At 44.5% G+C, this 22,169-nt stretch overlaps 1 protein-coding gene across 5 annotated transcripts in view; it reads left to right on the forward strand.

The window, feature by feature from the left end:
* Positions 1 to 22,169, forward strand: part of drosha (drosha ribonuclease III) — a 148,130-nt gene that overhangs the window by 102,073 nt on the left and 23,888 nt on the right. For all 5 annotated transcript variants that reach the window (XM_031796306.1, XM_031796304.1, XM_020507411.2 and 2 more), the window contains exons 26-31: positions 2,739 to 2,844; positions 4,164 to 4,305; positions 11,062 to 11,144; positions 13,006 to 13,109; positions 18,682 to 18,774; positions 20,059 to 20,105. In XM_031796306.1, the coding sequence (XP_031652166.1) occupies positions 2,739 to 2,844; positions 4,164 to 4,305; positions 11,062 to 11,144; positions 13,006 to 13,109; positions 18,682 to 18,774; positions 20,059 to 20,105 (575 nt within the window). The remainder of the gene's footprint in view (positions 1 to 2,738; positions 2,845 to 4,163; positions 4,306 to 11,061; positions 11,145 to 13,005; positions 13,110 to 18,681; positions 18,775 to 20,058; positions 20,106 to 22,169) is intronic.

Consider the following 22,169-nt stretch of genomic DNA (forward strand, 5'->3'; position numbering starts at 1 on the left):
TGGCATTCAGGCCAAAGTGTTTAATCTTGGTTTCATCAGACCAGAAAATCTTGTTTCTCATGGTCTGAGAGTCTTTAGGGGCCAAGCGGGCTGTCATGTGCCTTTTTTACTGAGGAGTGGCTTCTGTCTGGCCACTCTATTTATTGGTGCATTGGTCCAGAGATTGTTGTGCTTCTGGAAGGGTTCTCCCATCTCCACAGAGGAACTCTGTAGCTCTGTCAGAGTGATCATTGGGTTCTCGGTCACCTCCCTGACAAGGATCCTTCTCCCCCGATTGCTCAGTTTGGCTGCAGCCAGCTCTAGGAAGAGTCTTGGTGGTTCCAAACTTATTCCATTTAAGGATGATGGAGGCCACTGTGTTCTTGGGGACCGTCAATGTTGCAGACATTTTTTGGTACCCTTCCACAGATCTGTGCCTCAACACAATCCTGTCTCGGACCTCTACGGACAATTTTGCTCTGACATGGATTGTCCACTGTGGGACCTTACATAGACACGTGTGTGCCTTTCCAAATGTTGTCCAATCAATTTAATTTACCACAGGTGGACTCCGATCAAGTTGTATAAACATCTCAAGGATGATCAATGGGAGCAGGATGCACCTGAGCTCAATATCCAGTCTCATAGCAAAGGGTCTGAATACATAATTAAATAAGGAATTTATTTTAATATTTTTAAATTATGTCTGTCTGTTTACGCTTTGTCATTAGGGGGTATTGTGTGTAGATTGATGAGGAAAAACATTTATTTAATCTATTTTAGAATAAGGCTGTAATGTAACAAAATGTGGAAAAAGGGAAGGGTTGTATTTTTAAATATTTTCCGAATGTACTGTGTAGCCTCCCCGGTCGGATCAGGACCCCTGCTGTGGGGAACACTATTCCCCTAAAAGATAGAACTCCCAAGTCGCAGAAAAGCCACTTGCACACAGTCATACATTCCCACAGGCGCTACAAAATGGAACAGTCGTCCCTGAAACGTGGTGCTCCTAAAGCTGTTAAAGGTGTTTTAGTTGAAAGTCAGGGCGGAATAAAGACCTGGGATTCACACTTTACTTTAATTTCCCCCTTGCTTTCCCCTCCCTTAACCTACCCACTACTACCGCTGCATTGTGCCTCCTGTTGGTGGGAATAAGGGACGGCTCTTTGTGCCTTTCACACTGAAATGCTTTTCTTCTTCCCCGACCCTCTCTCACACGCCTTCTCGCTTTTTTTCTCTCTCTCGTCTTCTCTCTCGCTCTTTTTCTTTCTCTCACACAAACACATGCTCACTCACATCTAACACACACATCTTGAGGTACAGTATGCTGCAGCACTCGTTTCGTGCTTTCTCGCTCGCTCTCTCTCTCGCGCTCTTGCTCTCACCATCCTAATGAAGCACATTCCAGAAGAATTTCCCAGTTCAGATATGCCGCATAACATAAAACGCGCCAGCCGACGCCACAGAAAGGGGACAATAATCTCTGACCTTTGATGTGATGCTCTCCCCTCTCTCCCCCCTTCCTTCACTCCTCTCTCCCCTCATCTCTAACTGTACTCTCCTGCTCTCACCTGCTGATCCTCACATCTCTGCCTGCTTCCCAAATAATGCCCTATTCAGTGCACTATTTTTAACTAGTGCCATATGGGCCCTGGTCAAAAGTAGTGCACTAAATAGGGAATAAGGTGCCATTTGGGATGCAACCATGTCTATGTAAATCTCCCCCTTGGATCCACTCTTCTCACTGTGGTCTGTGCTACCCGCCCTGGCTCCTTGGCACAACATCAACCTACATCTGCAACACTGATCTATAATTCTGTTTAATTAAAGAGCATTGCTGCGCAGCGCCTCTCCTCCATCTCCTACCACACTGCAGTTACAGTAAAGTGCACCCCCCTGTCCAGCATGGTACTACTGCATAGAAAGTATGATGCTCGGTCACTCACTGAAGATGATCAAACACATCCATAGATATCAGTAGGGGTGGGGGTTTAATGTTGGAAAGGGTGTTTTTGTGCACGCCTGTGTTTGCACACGTGCTGTGCGTGTCTGCTTGTCCTAGTTAATGCAACACAATCAATTGAAACTCGCCTACATGCAGCGGTATCATTTATCCAATCCAAGCTTGCAATTCTATTTAACAGTAACCGTATAGACTTTGTGCGTGCGCGCACATGAGTGGTTTAGGACATCTCATTCAGCACGCAACTCTTAAAGATGCGCTATGCAGAATCCCTCTGCCATTTCCTAGTTGCTAAAATTCTAATAGTTCACCTAATTTCAGTGGATGTGAGAAAACAAGTGTAGAGAATCATTGTACCGTCTAAACCACTGTGAAATATATATTCCATAGCCCAACATGTTGTATTTTCTGTTGTTTGACGCTGGTGTACAAATCCGAAATTAAAAGATGCAAAAACGAACTTAAAAACGGGAAGCATAGAAATGGTGCACATAGAACAGATCTACTACTTCTTAGACTTGCTTTCAATGAGATTGACAGATCTGTAACTCACATTTCTATGTGAATTTTGTCAGGTCACCCAAAAAGTTACATATTGCAGCTTTAACATACAGATGTAAAGCCCCCATGGGTTTGACTGAAAGTTGAAGCCGCATTTTGAGTTGAAGCCAAAATGCTGTGTACCTGAATAAACCCTCTCCCTCACCCCTCTTTACCCATCTCTCCCGGCCTCCGCTTCTCTCTACCGCTCTCTCCTCCCTCCCTCACCCCTACCCCTTCTCCCCCTGTCTTCCAGGGGCCACAACCAGAGGATGGAGTTCCTTGGAGACTCCATCATGCAGCTGGTGGCTACAGAGTACCTCTTCATCCATTTCCCCGACCACCACGAAGGACACTTAACAGTAAGGACTTCCAAGCAAACCCCTAATGTCTCTCCATCTCTTCTTCCTCCTCATCTTGCACTCCTCTTTTTCTCTCTGTGCTTTCCATCACTCTCCCTCCATCTTTGTCTCCCCGTCGGTTCGTCCCTTTACTATGAACATCTATAAGCAGCAGTGTGTACGTATCTTTGTTTTCTCTGTTATTCACTGCATCCTTTACTCCCCCACTGCACTTACTAGTGCACCTCTCTTTAACTCTCCCTCCTCTTTGTGTCCCTCCCTCTTTCTTCCCGTGTCTTTGTGTGCTGAAAAAAGTGTGTCAGGGGGAGAGAAAGAGAGAGCACAAGAGAGCTGGGTAGCCATTTGTTGTATGGGAAAGTGGCTTTGTCTTTAATAGCAGGCCCTTTGTTGATAGGAGGCTCTCTCTCCCCTGTGATGGCAGTAGAGTACAGACGGAGAGAGATGGACTTTCTCCATATTGATGGTGCTGTAACAGTGTGTGTGTGTGTGTGTGGTATTAGGGGTGTTTCTGTGTGCCTCTTATATAAGGTAACCTCCGGAACATTCCATTCATGAATTTTCCATATTTTCAATCAATATTGAATGCCCCCCCCCCCCCCAAGAAAAAGCCACTCTTTATTTTTTGGTTCCTTTTTCTTCCGTTCTCTGCAGTCAGAAAGAAAGAACATACAGTGTTAGTTCTGGAACCAATTTGTCATAGAGACGTCTTAACTAAAAGCTGCTAAGTAAAATCAGATCTCCAGTTAGATATTTGTTAGTGGAAGAGAGTAGATGTGACATCAATGGGATAAAAGCTCTGCAGTGAAGCATAGCTAAGTGACTGCAAGCTCTATTGAGGATGTGATGGTCCCGGCCTGACCAAGAGTAGAAACAGACTCTGACTCAAATGGATTACAAGTAGATTAGTGCTCATTCAACATGTGTAGCTTTTTATATGTGACTGTGTGTCTTTGAGACTGAGTTAGCCAAGACGTCCCACAGCCTTTTTCTCAACTCATCTCTACTTCTGTACTCTTTTCCCCTCTGCTATAATTATATTCATCATGTTTTCAGCTGTCTCTTTTAGAGCAGGAAATGCACTTGTCTTGTTTTGACATATCTTCATCTGGAGAGCTTTGAGTCACAATGTAATATTTATGTGAGTGAAACATTGAATATCCTGCACTGTAAAGCATCTGTGATGTGTTAGTCTATATGTTGTTGTTGTTGTTGTTGTTGTTTTGTTTTGGGGGGGGGAATATGTGCAAAAGTGCATCTGGGACTTGGATATGTCTGTGTTTGAGCTAAATTAGATTTCTGCATGTGTGTGTGTTCCACAGCTGTTGCGTAGCTCCTTGGTCAACAACCGTACCCAGGCCAAAGTTGCAGAGGAGCTGGGCATGCAGGAGTTTGCGATCACTAACGACAAAACTAAACGGCCAGTGGCCCTCCGGACCAAGACCCTTGCTGACCTGCTGGAATGTACGTATACAGTTCACAGCCCTTTTGAATATACATTTGTCACCAAATATATTGGCACCCTTGTACTTTTCTTAAATAATTCCCTTTTTTCTTCTAAAATAAGTAGAAATTGAAAAAAAAAAAGTTTGATCTCCACACTTTTATTTGATTTTCAACATTGCAGAACAATTTTCTATAAACTTAGGTTAACAATTTTTTGGTGTGTTTTTATAAAGACAAATGACAGGGCCAAAATTATTGGCACCCCGGAGCTAGTACTTGGTTGAACAGCCTCTGGCCAAGATAACTGCGGACAAATGCTTCTTGTAGTTTTAATGAGCTCGCTGCACCTTTCTACTGGGCGATTGGCCCACTCTTCAGCAGCAAACTGTTTTCAGATCTCGGCATAGGTTTTGGATGTGGTTCAGATCTGGACTCTTTGATCGATAATTGAGAATAGTCCAGCGTTACTTCTTGAACCATTCCTTGGTGCTTATTGACGTGTGTTCGGGGTCATTGTCCTGCTGGAAGACCCATAACCTTTATTTTCTAAATGAAAATTGTAAACTGAAGTTTACAAAAAATTAAAGGTGTGCTGCAATCCCGTAACATGGTGTGGAGACCCAAAGTTTCTTTCAATTGTAGAAAAATTTTTGAAAAATTGGGAAGTATTTAAGAAAAGTGCAAAGGTGACAATATATTTGACTGCAACTGTATATAATATATGCCATTTAGCAGACACTTTAACAAAAGCGACTTAGTCATGCATGCATACATTTTACGTATTGGTGGTCCCAGGGATCGAACCCACTATCCTGGCATTGTAAGTGCCATGCTCTGCCTACTGAGCTACAGAGGACCACAATCATTGTCATTTCATGTGTACTGTATTTACAAGGTCTCTCTTCTGACTTTTCTCTTAAAAACAGATCAATTGCCATTTTGTGTGTACTGCATGTATGTCCGAGGACTCTCCTTCTCTCCTTTCTCTCTGTCTGAGATTTTTAAACACAAACCATTGTCATTTTGCATTTATTGTACGAATAAGGCATAGATATCCTTTAATTAATGGATTATACAGTGCATCCTTCACTCTTTCCACATTTTTTTTTTAACAACATATCTACACACAATACCCCATAATGACAAAGCAAATATAGGTTTTTAGAAATTATGTCAAATGCTACATTTACATATTTATTCAGACCCTTTGCTCAGTACTTTGTTGAAGCACCTTTGGCTGTGATTAAAGCCTCGTCTCCTTGGGAATGACGCTACAAGCTTGGCCCACCTGTATTTGGGAGGTTTCTCCCATTATTCTCTGCAGATCCTCTCATGCTCTGTCAGGTTGAATGGGGAGCGTTGCTGCACAGATATTTTCAGGTCTCTCCAGAGATGTTCGATTGGGTTCAAGTCTGGGCTCAGGCTGGGCCACTCAAGGACATTCAGAGACTTGTCCCAAAGCCACTCCTGCAGTGTCTTGGCTGTGTGCTTTGGGTCATTGTCCTGTTGGATGGTGAGCCTTTGCCCCAGTCTGAGGTCCTGAGCGCTCTGGATTAGGTTTTAATCAAGGATCTCTCTACTTTCGTTCATTTTTACCTTGATCCTGACTAGTCTCCCAGTCCCTGCTGCTGAAAAACTTCCCCACAGCATGATGCTCCCAACACGCTTCACCGTAAGGATGATGGCAGACTTCCACCAGACGTGATGCTTGGCATTCAGGCCAAAGAGTTGTCTTGGTTTCATCAGACCAGAGAATCTTGTTTCTCATGGTCTGAGAGTCTTTAGGTGTCTTTTGGCAAACTCCAAGCGGCTGTCATGTGCCTTTGACTGAGGAGTGACTTCCGTCTGGCCACTGTACCATAAAGGTCTGATTGGTGGAGTGCTACAGAGATTGTTGTCCTTCTGGAAATTTCTCCCATCTCTACAGAGGAACTCTGGAGTTCTGTCAGAGTTACCGTGAGATCTATTGTTGCTTCTTTGACCAAGGCCCTTCTCCCCCGATTGCTCAGTTTGATCGGGCAGCCAGCTCTAGGAAGAGTTTTGGTGGTTCCAAATGTCTTCCATTTAAGAATGATGGCGGCCACTGTGTTCTTGGGGACCTTCAATGCTGCAGTCATGTTTTGGTACCCTTCCCCAGATCTGTCCCTCGACACAATCCTGTCTCGGTGCTCTACGGATAATTATTTTGACATCATGGCTTGGTTTTTGCGCTGACATGCACTGTTCACTCTGGGACCTTATATTGACAGGTGTGTGCCTTTCCAAATAATGTTCAATCAATTTAATTTACCACAGGTGGACTCCAATCATCTAGTTTTAGAAACATTTCAAGGATGATCAATGGAAACACCATCCACCTGAGCTCAATTTAGAGTTTCATAGCAAAGCTTCTTAATACTTTAAAAAAATATATATTTTTCTTTTTTTTTCTTTTTTTTTTCTTTGTCATTATGGGGTATTGTGTGCAGATTTATGAGGATTTGTATTTAATCCATTTTAGAAATAGGCTATATCTTAACAAAACGTGGAAAAGAGGCCTGAATACTTTCCGAATGCTCTGTATATGTAATTCTGTGGTATCCCTTTGTGGACAATGCTCTCTCCTTGAGGTTTTAAAAATTGTCGTTTGCATGTTTTTGTACGTAGGCTACATGACCTCTCATCTCTCCTTGACATCTTTAAACCCTGAACTATTGGCGTTTTGCATCTTCTCTTTCCAAAGGCCAGTAAGAGATGTTTAATTGTCCTGTGGGAGTACATGGACCTGGCCTTGTCCTTTGGCTTCTGAGTCCTTTGCTGCTTGCTTGGTGACTGGAGGGTTGATGAATGAGTGAGGGCTCTGTGTCATGGCTAGTGAAAAGACATGTTACAGCCCTCCCTCCACTCACTTGGCCTTCCAGTCTTCAGACATCAAGGCTGAGAATGTGTCCCAAAAGGCACCGTATTCCCTACATAGTGCACTTTTGACCAGGGCTCATATGCGTCTGATCAAAAGTAGTGCACTATGTAGCTAGCAGGTCACGATTTGGGACGAATCCTAAGACCAGGCCTGAGCATTAAGGGGTTGGGCGGTATTGGGTGGGCTCAAGTGGCAGCAGCATCAAATCAAATCAAATGTATTTATATAGCCCTTCGTACATCAGCTGATATCTCAAAAAACTCCCTAGAAAGGCCAAAACCTAGGAAGAAACCTAGAGAGGAACCAGGCTATGTGGGGTGGCCAGTCCTCTTCTGACTGTGCCGGGTGGAGATTATAACAGAACATGGCCAAGATGTTCAAATGTTCATAAATGACCAGCATGGTCGAATAATAATAAGGCAGAACAGTTGAAACTGGAGCAGCAGCACAGTCAGGTGGAAGTTGAAACTGGAGCAGCAGCATGGCCAGGTGGACTGGGGACAGCAAGGAGTCATCATGTCAGGTAGTCCTGAGGCATGGTCCTAGGGCTCAGGTCCTCCGAGAGAGAGAGAGAAAGAAAGAGAGAAGGAGAGAATTAGAGAACGCACACTTAGATTCACACAGGACACCGAATAGGACAGGAGAAGTACTCCAGATATAACAAACTGACCCCAGCCCCCCGACACATAAACTACTGCAGCATAAATACTGGAGGCCGAGACAGGAGGGCATGACTAGGTGTACCATACTGGATGCTCTTCAAAGGCCAAGACACAAGAGGATGACATGCACTGTACACACACAAACACACACACACACACAACGATGTGAACATGAAACACTCAGAGAGAGCGTCTTAAATCCATCAAAGGCAACATTATATAGGGAGAACTTTGTACTTGGTGCCACGTACACGCTCACACACACACTAGATTATTTGCATCCTCAAATATTATTCAAATGCTAGAGCAGAGATGATGACAGCTGGGTTGAGGGGTTTGGGCTGAATTGAGTGCTGCTCTTGAGCATATGAACAGTCATGCTATTTAGCTAGACTGAACAAAAATATAAACGCAACATGCAACAATTTCAAAGGTTTTACTGAGTTACAGTTCATTTAAGGCAATCAGTCAATTGAAGGAAATTCATGGCGGCCGTGCATTATCATGCTGAAACATGAGGTGATGGCAGCTGATGAATGGCACGACAATGGCCCTCAGGATCTCGTCACGGTATCTCTGCTTTCAAAATGCAAATGTGTTTGTTGTCCATTGCTTATGCTTGGCCATACCATAACCCGACAGCCACCATTGGGTCACTCTGTTCAAGAGGTTGACATCAGCAATCCGCTCTCCCACAGCGCCAATCACACTGTCTGCCATCTGCCCGGTACAGTTGAAACCATCCGTGAATAGCACACTTCTCCACCATGCCAGTAGCCATCGAAGGTGAGCATTTGTCCACTGAAGTCAGTCATGACGCCGAACTGCAGTCCGGTCAAGACCCTTGTGAGGAAGATGAGCACACAGTTTCATCAGCTGTCCAGTTGGCTGGTCTTTTTTTAATTGTATCTTTAATTGTTTTACCTTTATTTAACCAGGCAAGTCAGTTAAGAACAAATTCTTATTTTCAATGACGGCCTAGGAACAGTGGGTTAACTGCCTGTTCAGTACCTTGTCAGCTCGGGGGTTTGAACTTGCAACCTTCCGGTTACTAGTCCAACGCTCTAACCACTAGGCTACCCTGCCGCCCCGGTCTCAGACGATCCCGCAGCTGAAGAAGCCGGATGTAGAGGTATTGGTCTAGCTTGATTACACCTGGTCTGTGGTTGTGAGGCCGTTTGGATGTACTGCCAAATTCTCTAAAACGATGTTGAAGGTGGCTTAATTCTCTAGCAAAAGCTTTGGTGGATATTCCTGCAGTCAGCATGCCGTTTGTATGCTCCCTCAAAACGTGAGACGTCTGTGGCATTGTTGTGTGACCGCTGCACATTTGAGTGGCCTTTTTTTGGTCCCCAGCACAAGGTGCACCTGAGTAATGAAAACACTGCAGGCAGTGTAGCTCAGTTGGTAGATTATGGCACTTGCAACACCAGGGTTGTGGGTTCGATTCCCATGGGGGCCCTGGTCAAAAGTAGTGCACTATATAAGGAACAATGTGCAATTTGGGACACAGCCTCTCTACACGGCATCTGAAATATGACTTATTACCTCCTCTCTTCACTTTAACTCCAGCCTGCCTTCTCTTGTGTGTAAGGTGAGAATAAAACACTGTGTAGTAGAATGTGTTGACAGGTATATAGTCTGAAGAGAATGGGTAGAAACCCAAAAATGGTTTAGACAACCTGAACAAGGGGGATGGCCGGTGTGTAGTCTGAAAGGACTGGGAGGAGACCCAAAAATGGTTTAGACAACCTGAACAAGGGGGGTGACTGGTGTGTAGTCTGAAAGGACTGGGAGGCGACCCAAAAATGGTTTAGACAACCTGAACAAGGGGGGTGACTGGTGTGTAGTCTGAAAGGACTGGGTAGAAACCCAAAAATGGTTTAGACAACCTGAACAAGGGGGGTGACTGGTGTGTAGTCTGAAAGGACTGGGTAGAAACCCAAAAATGGTTTAGACAACCTGAACAAGGGGGGTGACTGGTGTGTAGTCTGAAGGGACTGGGAAGAGACACAAAAATGAACAAGGGCCTTCTGCACAATATTTCATTCTTGCTCACTTTACAGAAAAACTGAAGAAATGCAGAATTTACATCATTAAAATTTGCATCGAAAACAGCATAAGAATGTATCACTTATATTCATAATTACAGGTCACTTATTGTCTTGATGGGAAAACTGAATTGTTAAAAAAGATGACTTTGAAATCATTTAAGAGCTAGAGGCTGTTATTGTACAGTCTGACAGTAGACAGACTAGGTTATATTACCCTTTTTTATACTATGCTACTGCTATCTTTACTGCTCTGGCTGAAATATTCTCTTTTTAAATGGTCCTTTCCAGCACGGTTCCATTAACTATGGTGGAAGATCATATTTTTATATTTATTATGTTCTATTTCCTTTTGATGTCTGTGCAACTTGTATGGAGCCTTTATTATTGAGTCCAGGGCCAATATCAACAACGCATCTCGGAGTAGGAGTGCCAATCTAGGATCTGTCCATATAACCTTATTCATTATGATCTAAAATATATATATTTTTAAAGGATCCTAGATCAGCACTGCTACCCTGAAATGTATATATGGGCCCAGATAGGCAGCAGACAGCCATCATGGTCCATCCGGTTCCGTTCAGTCGATATATAAACCACCTTCTAGTATACCCATTCCATAACCTCCCCCCTCTCCTCTCGTGTTAATGTTGTTCTTAACCACAAAGCATTTTTTATATTTGTACGACTTTACTTCTTAAACATCGACTCTCCCTTTCATCCCTTCCGTTATGTAGCCTCTCCTCCCTTTCATCCCTTCCGTTATGTAGCCTCTCCTCCCTTTCATCCCTTCCGTTATGTAGCCTCTCCTCCCTTTCATCCCTTCCGTTATGTAGCCTCTCCTCCCTTTCATCCCTTCCGTTATGTAGCCTCTCCTCCCTTTCATCCCTTCCGTTATGTAGCCTCTCCTCCCTTTCATCCCTTCCGTTATGTAGCCTCTCCTCCCTTTCATCCCTTCCGTTATGTAGCCTCTCCTCTCTTTCATCCCTTCCGTTATGTAGCCTCTCCTCCCTTTCATCCCTTCCGTTATGTAGCCTCTCCTCCCTTTCATCCCTTCCGTTATGTAGCCTCTCCTCTCTTTCATCCCTTCCGTTATGTAGCCTCTCCTCTCTTTCATCCCTCGTTCATTGTTCTTTCCTCTCTTCTCTTCTGTCACGGGCAGCTTTCATCGCGGCGCTCTACATCGATAAGGATCTGGAGTACGTTCACACCTTCATGAACGTCTGCTTCTTCCCTCGACTGAAGGTGAGTGAGCGCGTGTGTGTGTGCGCGCGCGCACAATCTCCCCTGTGCGTCTGAGCGCGTGCATGTCTGAAGGTGAGGTCGCACTCACTCTCCTCTGATCCCATCGACAGCCAGCATCCCCACGACCGCGAGAGAGGCCACTCACTCGCCAATCAATGACCACTCTTCTCTTCTCTATGTACCACCGGTAGAGAGGGGAGGCGACGGAAGCTAATGGCTAAACTAATAGCACTAGCATTGACGAGCGGCACTCAAGTGGTGCTCGACTCCTCAACGGTCTTAGCATGGCTGTACAGTCCTATTGTAGTCATCTTTAATTGGCGCCGGTTCCGGTTGGGTCTTTGCTAGCTACTTTATTGGGTTGTTACTGACTGTTTAGATATTGATCCCCTACCACCACTGGTGTAGCCAGCACACTGACCTGTTCTAAGGTGCTGTTGTTTCTCAAGTGTTTCAGGTGGTGGGTGTGGTGTTCATTCAGAAAGACCTCAGTTAAGCCTCCTCTCGTATTAGATGGCAGGTGGTGTGACGTATCAGTAAATTGGTGAGATTTAGAGAAGTGGGTCTCTGTAAGATGAATAGGTTGGTGGACCTGCCACCCTCCTCCTCCCTCCTCTCCCTCCCTCCCTCCCTTTAGAGAAGACATTCTGTCTGTAGGATGAATAGCTTGGTGGACCTGCTTCTTCCTGTTAGAATGGTCAAGAGAGACTACTGCTTCCACACACACACACACACACACACACACACACACTACGGCTACCTCCTTCACACACTCACACACATCCTCCACACTGTGTGAAGGTGATGGCTCAGCCTACAATGGTGTACTAATTGCTGTCTGTGTGGGTCTCCTGGGAGTGTGGGTGGCCATGGAGGATCTGAACCGTGTGTGTGTGTGTGTGCGACTACAGAGAGAGAGCACCTCATTTCCACTTCCACCAAAAAGTTGTGAAAAAGCCCAACACATCTCTTCACATAGCCTTTCAGACTTCATCCCAAAGGGCACCCTATTCCCTATATGATAATGTGAGTGGGTGCTTATATTTGTCCTGGCCCCATAGGGACCACTATTCCCTAAAGTAATGCACTATGTAGGGAATAGGGAGCAGTTTGGAACATAGGGCTCTGGTTTCTAAGAGGCTATTATTGCTTTATAGAATCTTCTGGAAGAAAGTCAAAGGACTTATATGGAACCATTATGTCCTTGTAGGATGTACGTGTGTGTACACCTGTGTGTATGTATTTGTGCAATTTATGTGCATGTGTTTTGGTATCAAAACAGCCAGTACAAATCTCTTATTGCTGAAGGCAGGAAGGAGGGGTAGGGATGCCCCCCAGAGAGAGAGAGGGAACACCAAAGAGGGAGCAGGCGAGAGCATTGGCTACAAGGCATGCCGAACCCATCTTTGTAGAAAATTAATAGGAACAGACAGTTATAGATTCAAAGTGTCCCTTTTTTATAAAAGGGCTGCTTTCCAGTTAATGGAAGTGCTTTTAGAAGTCCCTTTGGATTGGAGAATGTATCAGGCCTGCACACCTGGGAGACTCCCAGACAGACCCTGAGAGAGAGCTCTGTATTTCTGTCTCTGCTAGGAGCAGGCTGGAGACGCTTTTGTCTTAAGTAGCCTGTGATTTGTGCCCACTGCAGAGAGAGAAAAGTCAGAGAGATGGAGAGAGCGGAGAGGCAGAGAGCGCCAGAGACGAACAGAACAAAAAGTGAGAGTAGGATAAGAGGTGGAAAGCAGGAAAGAGTCAGGGAAGCAATGAAAGCAGGGGAAAGGGAGATGAATAGAGGTAGAGTTAGTAATTGTTACTCTACAGTATTTGTGATGTGTAAAGCATGTGCGCGTGTGTGTTGCAGGAGTTTATCCTAAACCAGGATTGGAACGATCCTAAATCCCAGCTCCAACAGTGCTGCCTGACCCTGCGCACGGAGGGCAAGGAGCCCGACATACCCCTCTACAAGTAAGCTATTGCTCCCTCCATACAACTTGTTCTCCTGCCCCCCCCCCCCACACACACACACACACACATTAACCACACACAGGTATAGTGAATGTGCTGTGTTGTGTAAAGGTCTTTGTTGTTGGGATAAAAAGCACCACTTCCAAAGAAACCTCTTATTTGACATAAGGTCAAGGGACAAGTGTCATTTGACGGACAGCTTCCCAAGTTCCAAGGCGAAATGAACTAGGCTAAATGTCTCTGATAACTGACAACTGCGTGTGTGGGGGTTACAGGACCAGCCTGTTTGGAATTCACCACAGTGTATACTTCACTTTCTTGTTAAGATAACTTGAGAGATTTGATTTGAATTAAGGTCTGAATATTTCATGGGAAGCAACTGATAGCAGGCTTTGGGATGTGTCTGAAATGGCACCCTATTCCCTATATAGTGCACTACTTTTGACCAGGGCCCATATGTTCCCTGGTCAAAGGTAGAGCATTATATAGGGAATAGGGTGCCATTTGGGACGCAGCTTGGTGGTAAACTTATTGCAATTCTACACATTTTGCCATGGGGCAGAGAGAGACGTGCAGTTTTATGGCAAATGTCATGCTACATTGAGAGAGACATCTACGCAACAAGGGACAGTCCCATTCTAAGACTGAATGAAGGGTTACAGTGATGAGTATTATTCAAATAAAATAAAATAAAAATGTCACATACAGATGGTTAGCAGATGTTAATGTGAGTGTAGCGAAATGCTTGTGCTTCTAGTTCCGACAATGCAGTAATAACCAACAAGTAATCTAACTAACAATTCCAAAACTACTGTCTTATACACACAAGTGTAAGGGGATAAAGAATATGTACATAAAGATATATGAATGAGTGATGGTACAGAGCGGCATAGGCAAGATACAGTAGATGGTATCGAGTACAGTATATACATATGAGATGAGTATGTAAACAAAGTGGCATAGTTAAAGTGGCTAGTGATACATGTATTACATAAAGATGCAGTAGATGATATAGAGTACAGTATATACGTATACATATGAGATGAATAATGTAGGGTATGTAAACATTATATTAGGTAGCATTGTTTAAAGTGGCTAGTGATATATTTTACATAATTTCCCTTCAATTCACATTATTAAAGTGGCTGGAGTTGAGTCAATGTGTTGGCAGCAGCCACTCAATGTTAGTGGTGGCTGTTTAACAGTCTGAAGGCCTTGAGATAGAAGCTGTTTTTCAGTCTCTCGGTCCCAGCTTTGATGCACCTGTACTGACCTCGCCTTCTGGATGATAGCGGGGTGAACAGGCAGTGGCTCGGGTGGTTGTTGTCCTTGATGATCTTTATGGCCTTCCTGTAACATCGGGTGGTGTAGGTGTCCTGGAGGGCAGGTAGTTTGCCCCCGGTGATGCGTTGTGCAGACCTCACTACCCTCTGGAGAGCCTTATGGTTGTGGGTGGAGCAGTTGCGTACCAGGCTGTGATACAGCCCGCCAGGATGCTCTCGATTGTGCATCTGTAGAAGTTTGTGAGTGCTTTTGGTGACAAGCCGAATTTCTTCAGCCTCCTGAGGTTGAAGAGGCGCTGCTGCGCCTTCTTCACGATGCTATCTGTGTGAGTGGACCAATTCAGTTTGTCTGTGATGTGTATGCCGAGGAACTTAAAACTTGCTACCCTCTCCACTACTGTTCCATCGATGTGGATAGGGGGGTGTTCCCTCTGCTGTTTCCTGAAGTCCACAATCATCTCCTTAGTTTTGTTGACGTTGAGTGTGAGGTTATTTTCCTGACACCACACTCCGAGGGCCCTCACCTCCTCCCTGTAGGCCGTCTTGTCGTTGTTGGTAATCAAGCCTACCACTGTTGTGTCGTCCGCAAACTTGATGATTGAGTTTGAGGCGTGCGTGGCCACGCAGTCGTGGGTGAACAGGGAGTACAGGAGAGGGCTCAGAACGCACCCTTGTGGGGCCCGTGTTGAGGATCAGCGGGGTGGAGATGTTGTTGCCTACCCTCACCACCTGGGGGCGGCCCGTCAGGAAGTCCAGTACCCAGTTGCACAGGGCCGGGTCGAGACCCAGGGTCTCGAGCTTGATGACGAGCTTGGAGGGTACTATGGTGTTAAATGCCGAGCTGTAGTCGATGAACAGCATTCTCACATAGGTATTCCTCTTGTCCAGATGGGTTAGGGCAGTGTGCAGTGTGGTTGAGATTGCATTCTCTGTGGACCTATTTGGGCGGTAAGCAAATTGGAGTGGGTCTAGGGTGTCAGGTAGGGTGGAGGTGATATGGTCCTTGACTAGTCTCTCAAAGCACTTCATGATGACGGAAGTGAGTGCTACGGGGCGGTAGTCGTTTAGCTCAGTTACCTTAGCTTTCTTGGGAACAGGAACAATGGTGGCCCTCTTGAAGCATGTGGTAACAGCAGACTGGGATAGGGATTGATTGAATATGTCCGTAAACACACCAGCCAGCTGGTCTGCGCATGCTCTGAGGGCGCGGCTGGGGATGCCGTCTGGGCCTGCAGCCTTGCGAGGGTTAACACGTTTAAATGTTTTACTCACCTCGGCTGCAGTGAAGGAGAGGCCGCATGTTTTGGTTGCAGGCCGTGTCAGTGGCACTGTATTGTCCTCAAAGCGGGCAAAAAAGTTATTTGGTCTGCCTGGGAGCAAGACATCCTGGTCCGTGACGGGGCTGGTTTTCTTTTTGTAATCCATGATTGACTGTAGACCCTGCCACATACCTCTTGTGTCTGAGCCGTTGAATTGAGATTCTACTTTGTATCTATACTGACGCTTAGCTTGTTTGATTGCCTTGCGGAGGGAATAGCTACACTGTTTGTATTCGGTCATGTTTCCGGTCACCTTGCCCTGATTAAAAGTAGTGGTTTGCGCTTTCAGTGCTCAATGGGATTGAGATCCGGGTTCTTCACTGGCCATGGCAGAACACTGACATTCCTGTCTTGCAGGAAATCACGCACAGAACGAGCAGTATGGCTGGTGGCATTGTCATGTCAGGATGAGCCTGCAGAAAGGGTACCACAGGAGGGAGGAGGATGTCTTCCCTGTAAAGCACAGTGTTGAGATTGCCTGCAATGACAACAAGCTCAGTCCGATGATGCTGTGACACACCGCCCCAGACCACGGACCCTCCACCTCCAAATCGATCCCGCTCCAGAGTACAGGCCTCTGTGTAATGGTTATTCCTTCAACGATAAACGCGAATCCGACCATCTCCCCTGGTGAGACAAAATCGCAACTCGTCTGGTGAGGACCCGCCTTACAACAGGCCTACAAGACCTTGGTCCAGCCTCTCTCAGCCTATTGCGGACAGTCTGAGCACTGATGGAGGGATTGTGCGTTCTTAACTCGGGCAGCTGTTGTTGCCATCCTGTACCTGTCCCGCAGGTGTGATGTTTGGATATATCGATCCTGTGCAGGTGTTGCTACAAGTGGTTCTGCCACTGCGAGGACATCTTAGGCGTCTCACAGTACGGACATTGCAATTTATTGCCCTGCCACATCTGCAGTCATCATACCTCCTTGCAGCATACCTAAAGCACATTCACGCAGATGAGCAGGGACCCTGGGCATCTTTCTTTTGTTTTTTTTCCTAGTCAGTAGAAAGGCCTCTTTAGTGTCCCAAGTTTTCATAACTGACCTTAATTGCCTACTGTCTGTAAGCTGTTAGTGTCTTAACAACTGTTCCACTGGTGCATGTTCATTAATTGTTTATGGTTCACTGAACAAGCATGGGAAACCGTTTTTAACCCCTTTACAATGAAGATCTGTGAAGTTATTTGGATTTTTACAAATTATCTTTGAAAGACCTGAAAAGGTCCTGAAAAAGGAGTTTATATATATTTCCAGTACCAGTCAAAAGTCTGGGCATACCTACTCATTCCGGAGTTTTTCTTAATTTTTTACACATTTCTACATTGTAGAATAATAGTGAAGACATCAAAACTATGAAATAACACATATGGAATCATGTAGTAACCAAGAAAGTGTTAAACAAATGAACACATATTGAGATTCTTCAAAGTAGCCACCTTTTGCCTTGATGACAGCTTTGCTCAATATTAGCATTCTCTCAACCAGCTTCATGAGGTAGTCACCTGGAATGCATTTCAATGAACAGGTGTGCCTTGTTAAAAGTTCATTTGTGGAATTTGTTTTCCTAAATGCGTTTGAGCTAATCAGTTGTGTTGTGACAAGTTAAGGCTGGTATACAGAAGATACCTCTATTTGGTAAAAGACCAAATCCATATTATGGCAGGAAGAGGTCAAATAAGCAAAGAAAAACAGCAGTCCATCATTACTTTAAGATGTGAAGGTCAGTGAATCCGGAAAATGTCAAGAACTTTGAAAGTTTCTTCAATTGCAGTTGCCAAAACCAAGCGCTATGATGAAACTGGCTCTCATGAGGACCGCCACAAGAAAGGAAGACCCAGCATTACCTCAGCTGCAGAGGATAAATTCATTAGAGTTACCTGCACCACAGATTAAAGCCAAATAAATGCTTCACAGAGTTCAAGTAACAGACACATCTCAACTGTTCAGAAGAGACTGTGTGAGTCAGGCCTTCATGGTCGAATTGCTGCAAAGAAACCACTATTAAAGGACCATAAAATCAATACAAACATACATATTATGTCTGTCTGTACTGTACTGAATGTGTGACCTGCTTGGATGTGACAGCTGACTAATGCTTCCTCATATCCCCATTTCTCTGGTTTCTGCCGCTTTCAGAGAGATTCTAATTCCAAGTGACAGTTTTCCCTGTCGAGGTTTGTTTCAGAATTCAGCAGGGCTGAAGAACCGTTAGTATTTGTTTCGGAACATGCCACAGGCTTCTTCATTTGTAAGTGAGAAATATGATTGAATTATTGATGAAATGCCGTAAGTGACCACATTGCATTAAAAATTAATGGCACCCCTGAAATAAGTAAATTGTTTGTTAATAATTTAGGGTGTCGGTGTGTGGTTTATGCTAATGTTAACATTTTAGACATCTACAAGTGTTGTTTACTTGTACTCCCTTCTCCCTGCTGATATCTAACTAAAAATGGTGATGTCTAATATATTTTTAAATGTTTCATATGATATGAATGTGATATCGTTTTCCAGGACTTTCTCCCTGAGTTTTCCGGTGGCTCATGTATTTCCACATAACACCAAAACCTGGTGGGGACTGTCAGAGAGCATTATCATTCTTTTACTACTTTATTCTATTTTATTTTCTTTGTAGCAGAAGAACACACATATTTTAACCGTCCAGAGATGATGGGGGGCCTTTTATTGTTTAACTGTCCCTCAGATGGCTTCTGTACACTGTCAAACCACGCCCAGGCGAATCAAAGTATTCTCCTGTATTTTCCTCTCTCCCTTTTTCCTCTCTCTCTGGAGATGAATTATATTAGCTCCAAATGAAAATGTTTGTTTTCTTGTTCTTTTCCAGAAAGACGATACCAACATTGAGTGTCCTTGTGCTTTCTCATGTCTGTCATTATTTCTCTCTTGCTCCTTTTTTCCTCTCCTCCGTCGCTCATCCCACTCTCCTTTTCATCCGTTTGCTGCAGGACCCTGCAGACAGTGGGGCCGTCTCACGCGCGAACCTACACTGTGGCTGTGTACTTCAAAGGAGAGAGGATAGGCTGTGGCAAGGGCCCAAGGTACGTAGACCCACCCATTAGACCGAGTTAGCATGTTTCCCAAATGGCACCTTAGTCCCTATATAGTGCACTGATTTTTGACCAGAGGCCCATTGGTTCTTGGTCAAAAGTAGTGCACTACACAGGGAATAGAGTGGCGTCCAGGATGCAGTCTTCAGTGTGCACCGCTCTGCTCAATGCACGGCTAATGGGCTCGAGAAATAATGGCCATGTTTTATTGATGGTGTTTATTATAGCAATTAAGCTCTGTGGCTGTTCTATTGGGAGGGACTTTATGCGGAATGAAAATGAATCGATTCATTATTGAATTGACATAAATGGTATTATAGAAACATCATTTTGAGGAGGGGAAATGCCCTGTGAGAGCGAGAGACCGCACACAGTGTCTCTCTCTCCAGAGCTAGCTTAGCTCTGGTCCAGGACATTAATGCGGTTCGCTAACGCTGAGCATGCCTTCACTAACGCCCTGGACTAGAGCTAGGGCTAGCTGGCATGGCTGGAGAAAAGCTCTGTGACAAAAAAAAGTCCGCACACAGTGTGTCTTAGGCTGCGGCACAATAGGCACCCTGTTCCCTTCATAGTGCACCCTGTTCCCTTTTGTTCAAAACTAATGCACTATGAAGGGTATAGGGTGCCATTTGAGACAGATTTTCTCCAGGGCTAGCTAGGGTTTTGTTTGGTTCTACCTGTGATGTTTCTCTTCAGAGGGACGGGGGGAAAGGATGGGGAGGCTTTTATAAAGAACCGTAGGGTAAAGAAAATGTGAATCGCTGCGTGAAGGAAGACCCTTTCAGAGACGAGATAAAACCATTCTACTCAGCTTAAGAATAATACAAAATCCATCAAACATCTCTCACCCCTCTGCATTGAAAATCCCTCTCATGGCCCTCTTGAAAGAGCGCTCTCTGCCTCTAAGCTGGCGATAACTTTGTCCCCTCCATAGTATCTCTACCCAGCTTACTGTTTTATATTTACTAAACGTAAGCCCCGTTACCCCCCCTGCCACTTGCCTATGATCACATAATATAATATTTACAGAGAGCAATACAGTAAACAGTGTACATGCTGAGAGAGCGCCTGGCCCAAAGGCTTAGCTACCTCTGTGAGATGTATGCATGGTGCTAGCTACCTGGGAGGCTTTGGGGAAAAACATTTTTATATAATCCTCTGTCATTGGCATGCTCTCAGACTACAGCATTTGAAAGGGATGTTTTGAATATGCTAAATACCTTTTCTTTCTTGTCCGTCTTTCTCTCTTTTTTTCCCTTCTCCTTTTCAATCCAGTATCCAACAGGCGGAGATGGGAGCTGCTATGGACGCACTCGAGAAATGTGAGTAGTTTGAAGAAGTTGGAACCACCACTAAGTGTAATATGTTTAAGCCCTTCACATACTGTAGTACCCTGCTTTGGTTCTTTTGTTCAATATTTGCTTTGTCTTTTCAAATATTTTTCAAAATGACTGCCAAAGTGTAGTGGCCTGTCCAGTCATTTGAAGAGGTTCGAACCACCTCGACGTGTTTAAGCCTTTCACAAATAACACATACCCTGCTTTGGTGTCTTTTAAATTACGAAATGGCTGCCAAAGAGCTTTGGAGAGTGGTGGTCACTGCCCTGTCCAGTCGGTTGGCTGCTGGATATGGAGAATTAGCCTGTTTGAAGAGAAAGTCCAGAACACAGCTAGCATGTGGCCTGGCCTGCCTGCATTATGGGCCAAGGATGCTAAGCTAACACCAGCTAAGGGCCCTCTGCAATGCTAATAGCCTTGGAGGACCTTGTTGAAGTCTCTGTTTGGTGTATTTAAAACAAAAGGGACAAAATGAGAATAGGCCTTGGTCTGTGTGTGAGACTTGTGTCGAGTATGATCCCGGTTCTTGAGCTGTGTAGTGCTGTGACTTGCATCTTAGGGCATAGGGTTCCATTTGGTAAGCAGACTATTTAGATCCCTATGTAACAATTCGCCAATATGCATCGGTTGCTGGTTTAAATGTTTAAGATATGAGTGCATCGGTCTGCGGGACCCCAAACCGATCCAAATGTAGCATGATTCGGTCAGAAAATCCATTCAAATGTTACGAATCGCTGGTTCACTAAAATGTTTTACTCAATTACTCAAATTGCTTTCTTTCTATCTTCTGAAAATACCTCATCTTTTGTGACAACTATGCAGTCTGACAACTCTCCTTCAGTGTCGGACTAAGCATGTAATTATGTTGACAGTCATTGATCTACGTGTCATTTTTGCATGCCGATCAACCCCATGCAATATCAGTAGCCTAGACAAATTGCGAGCTGCGCGTTTCTTTGCTCACTGACAAACAGGAGGTAGGCCTATTCCTGATCTGACATGTCTGCGTGTGATTTTCAGCTTTCAAAAGATTGTAAAATGACTTGCGCAATATTTGACTTTATTAGTTGAGTGATAACCAATGTAATTTCTAAATGTGCTGTTTACAATTGTGTTTTACTGGATCAGGGCTTACAGTATATTTTATTTAGATTTGTTCAGGTTCACCATCACAAATAATTTTGGTAGTTTTCCTTGAAACAATCAGTTTCAGACCTCTTGACTTATTCTGAAATGGATTAAATTAAAAAAACATCAATCTACACAATTACCCCATATAGACAAAGTGAAAACAGGTTGATAAAAATGTTTGCAAATGTATTAAAAATATAAAAACCAAATAGGGAACGTTGTTCAACTGAAATGTCTTCCGCATACCTTATTTACGTAAGTATTCAGTCCCTTTCCTATGAGACGAAGTTGAGCACAGGTGCACCTGTTTCTATTGATCATCCTTGAGATGTTTCTAAAACTAGATTGGAGTCCACCTGTGGTAAATTCAATTGATTGTACATGATTTGGAAAGGCAGACACCTGTCTATGTAAGGTCCCATGGTTGACAGTGCATGTCCTAACAAAAACGAAGCATTGAGGTCGAAGGAATTGTCCGTAGAGCTCCGAGAGAGGTCCCCAAGAACATGGTGGCCTCTCATTCTTAAATGGAAGAATGGAACCACCAAGAAATTGGAACCACCAAGACTCTTCCTAGAGCTGGCAGCCCGGCCAAACTGACCCATCGGAGGAGATGGGCCTTGGCAGGGAGGTGACCAAGAATCCAAAGGTCACTCTTGACAGAGCTCTAGTCCCTTTGTGGAGATGAGAGAACCTTTCAGAAGGTCAACCATCTCTGCAGCAATCCACCAATACGGCCTTTATGATAGAGTGGCCAGAAGCCACTCCTCAGTAAAAGGCACATGACAGCCCACTTTGAGTTTGCTAAAAGGCACCTAAAGACTCTTACTATGAGAAACAATATTTTCTGGTCTGATGAAACCCAGATTGAACTCTTTGGCCTGAATGCCAAGCGTCACGTCTGGAGGAAATCTGGCA

The sequence above is a fragment of the Oncorhynchus kisutch genome, linkage group LG18, assembly GCF_002021735.2.
Source record: "Oncorhynchus kisutch isolate 150728-3 linkage group LG18, Okis_V2, whole genome shotgun sequence".
NCBI classification, from domain to species: domain Eukaryota; kingdom Metazoa; phylum Chordata; class Actinopteri; order Salmoniformes; family Salmonidae; genus Oncorhynchus; species Oncorhynchus kisutch.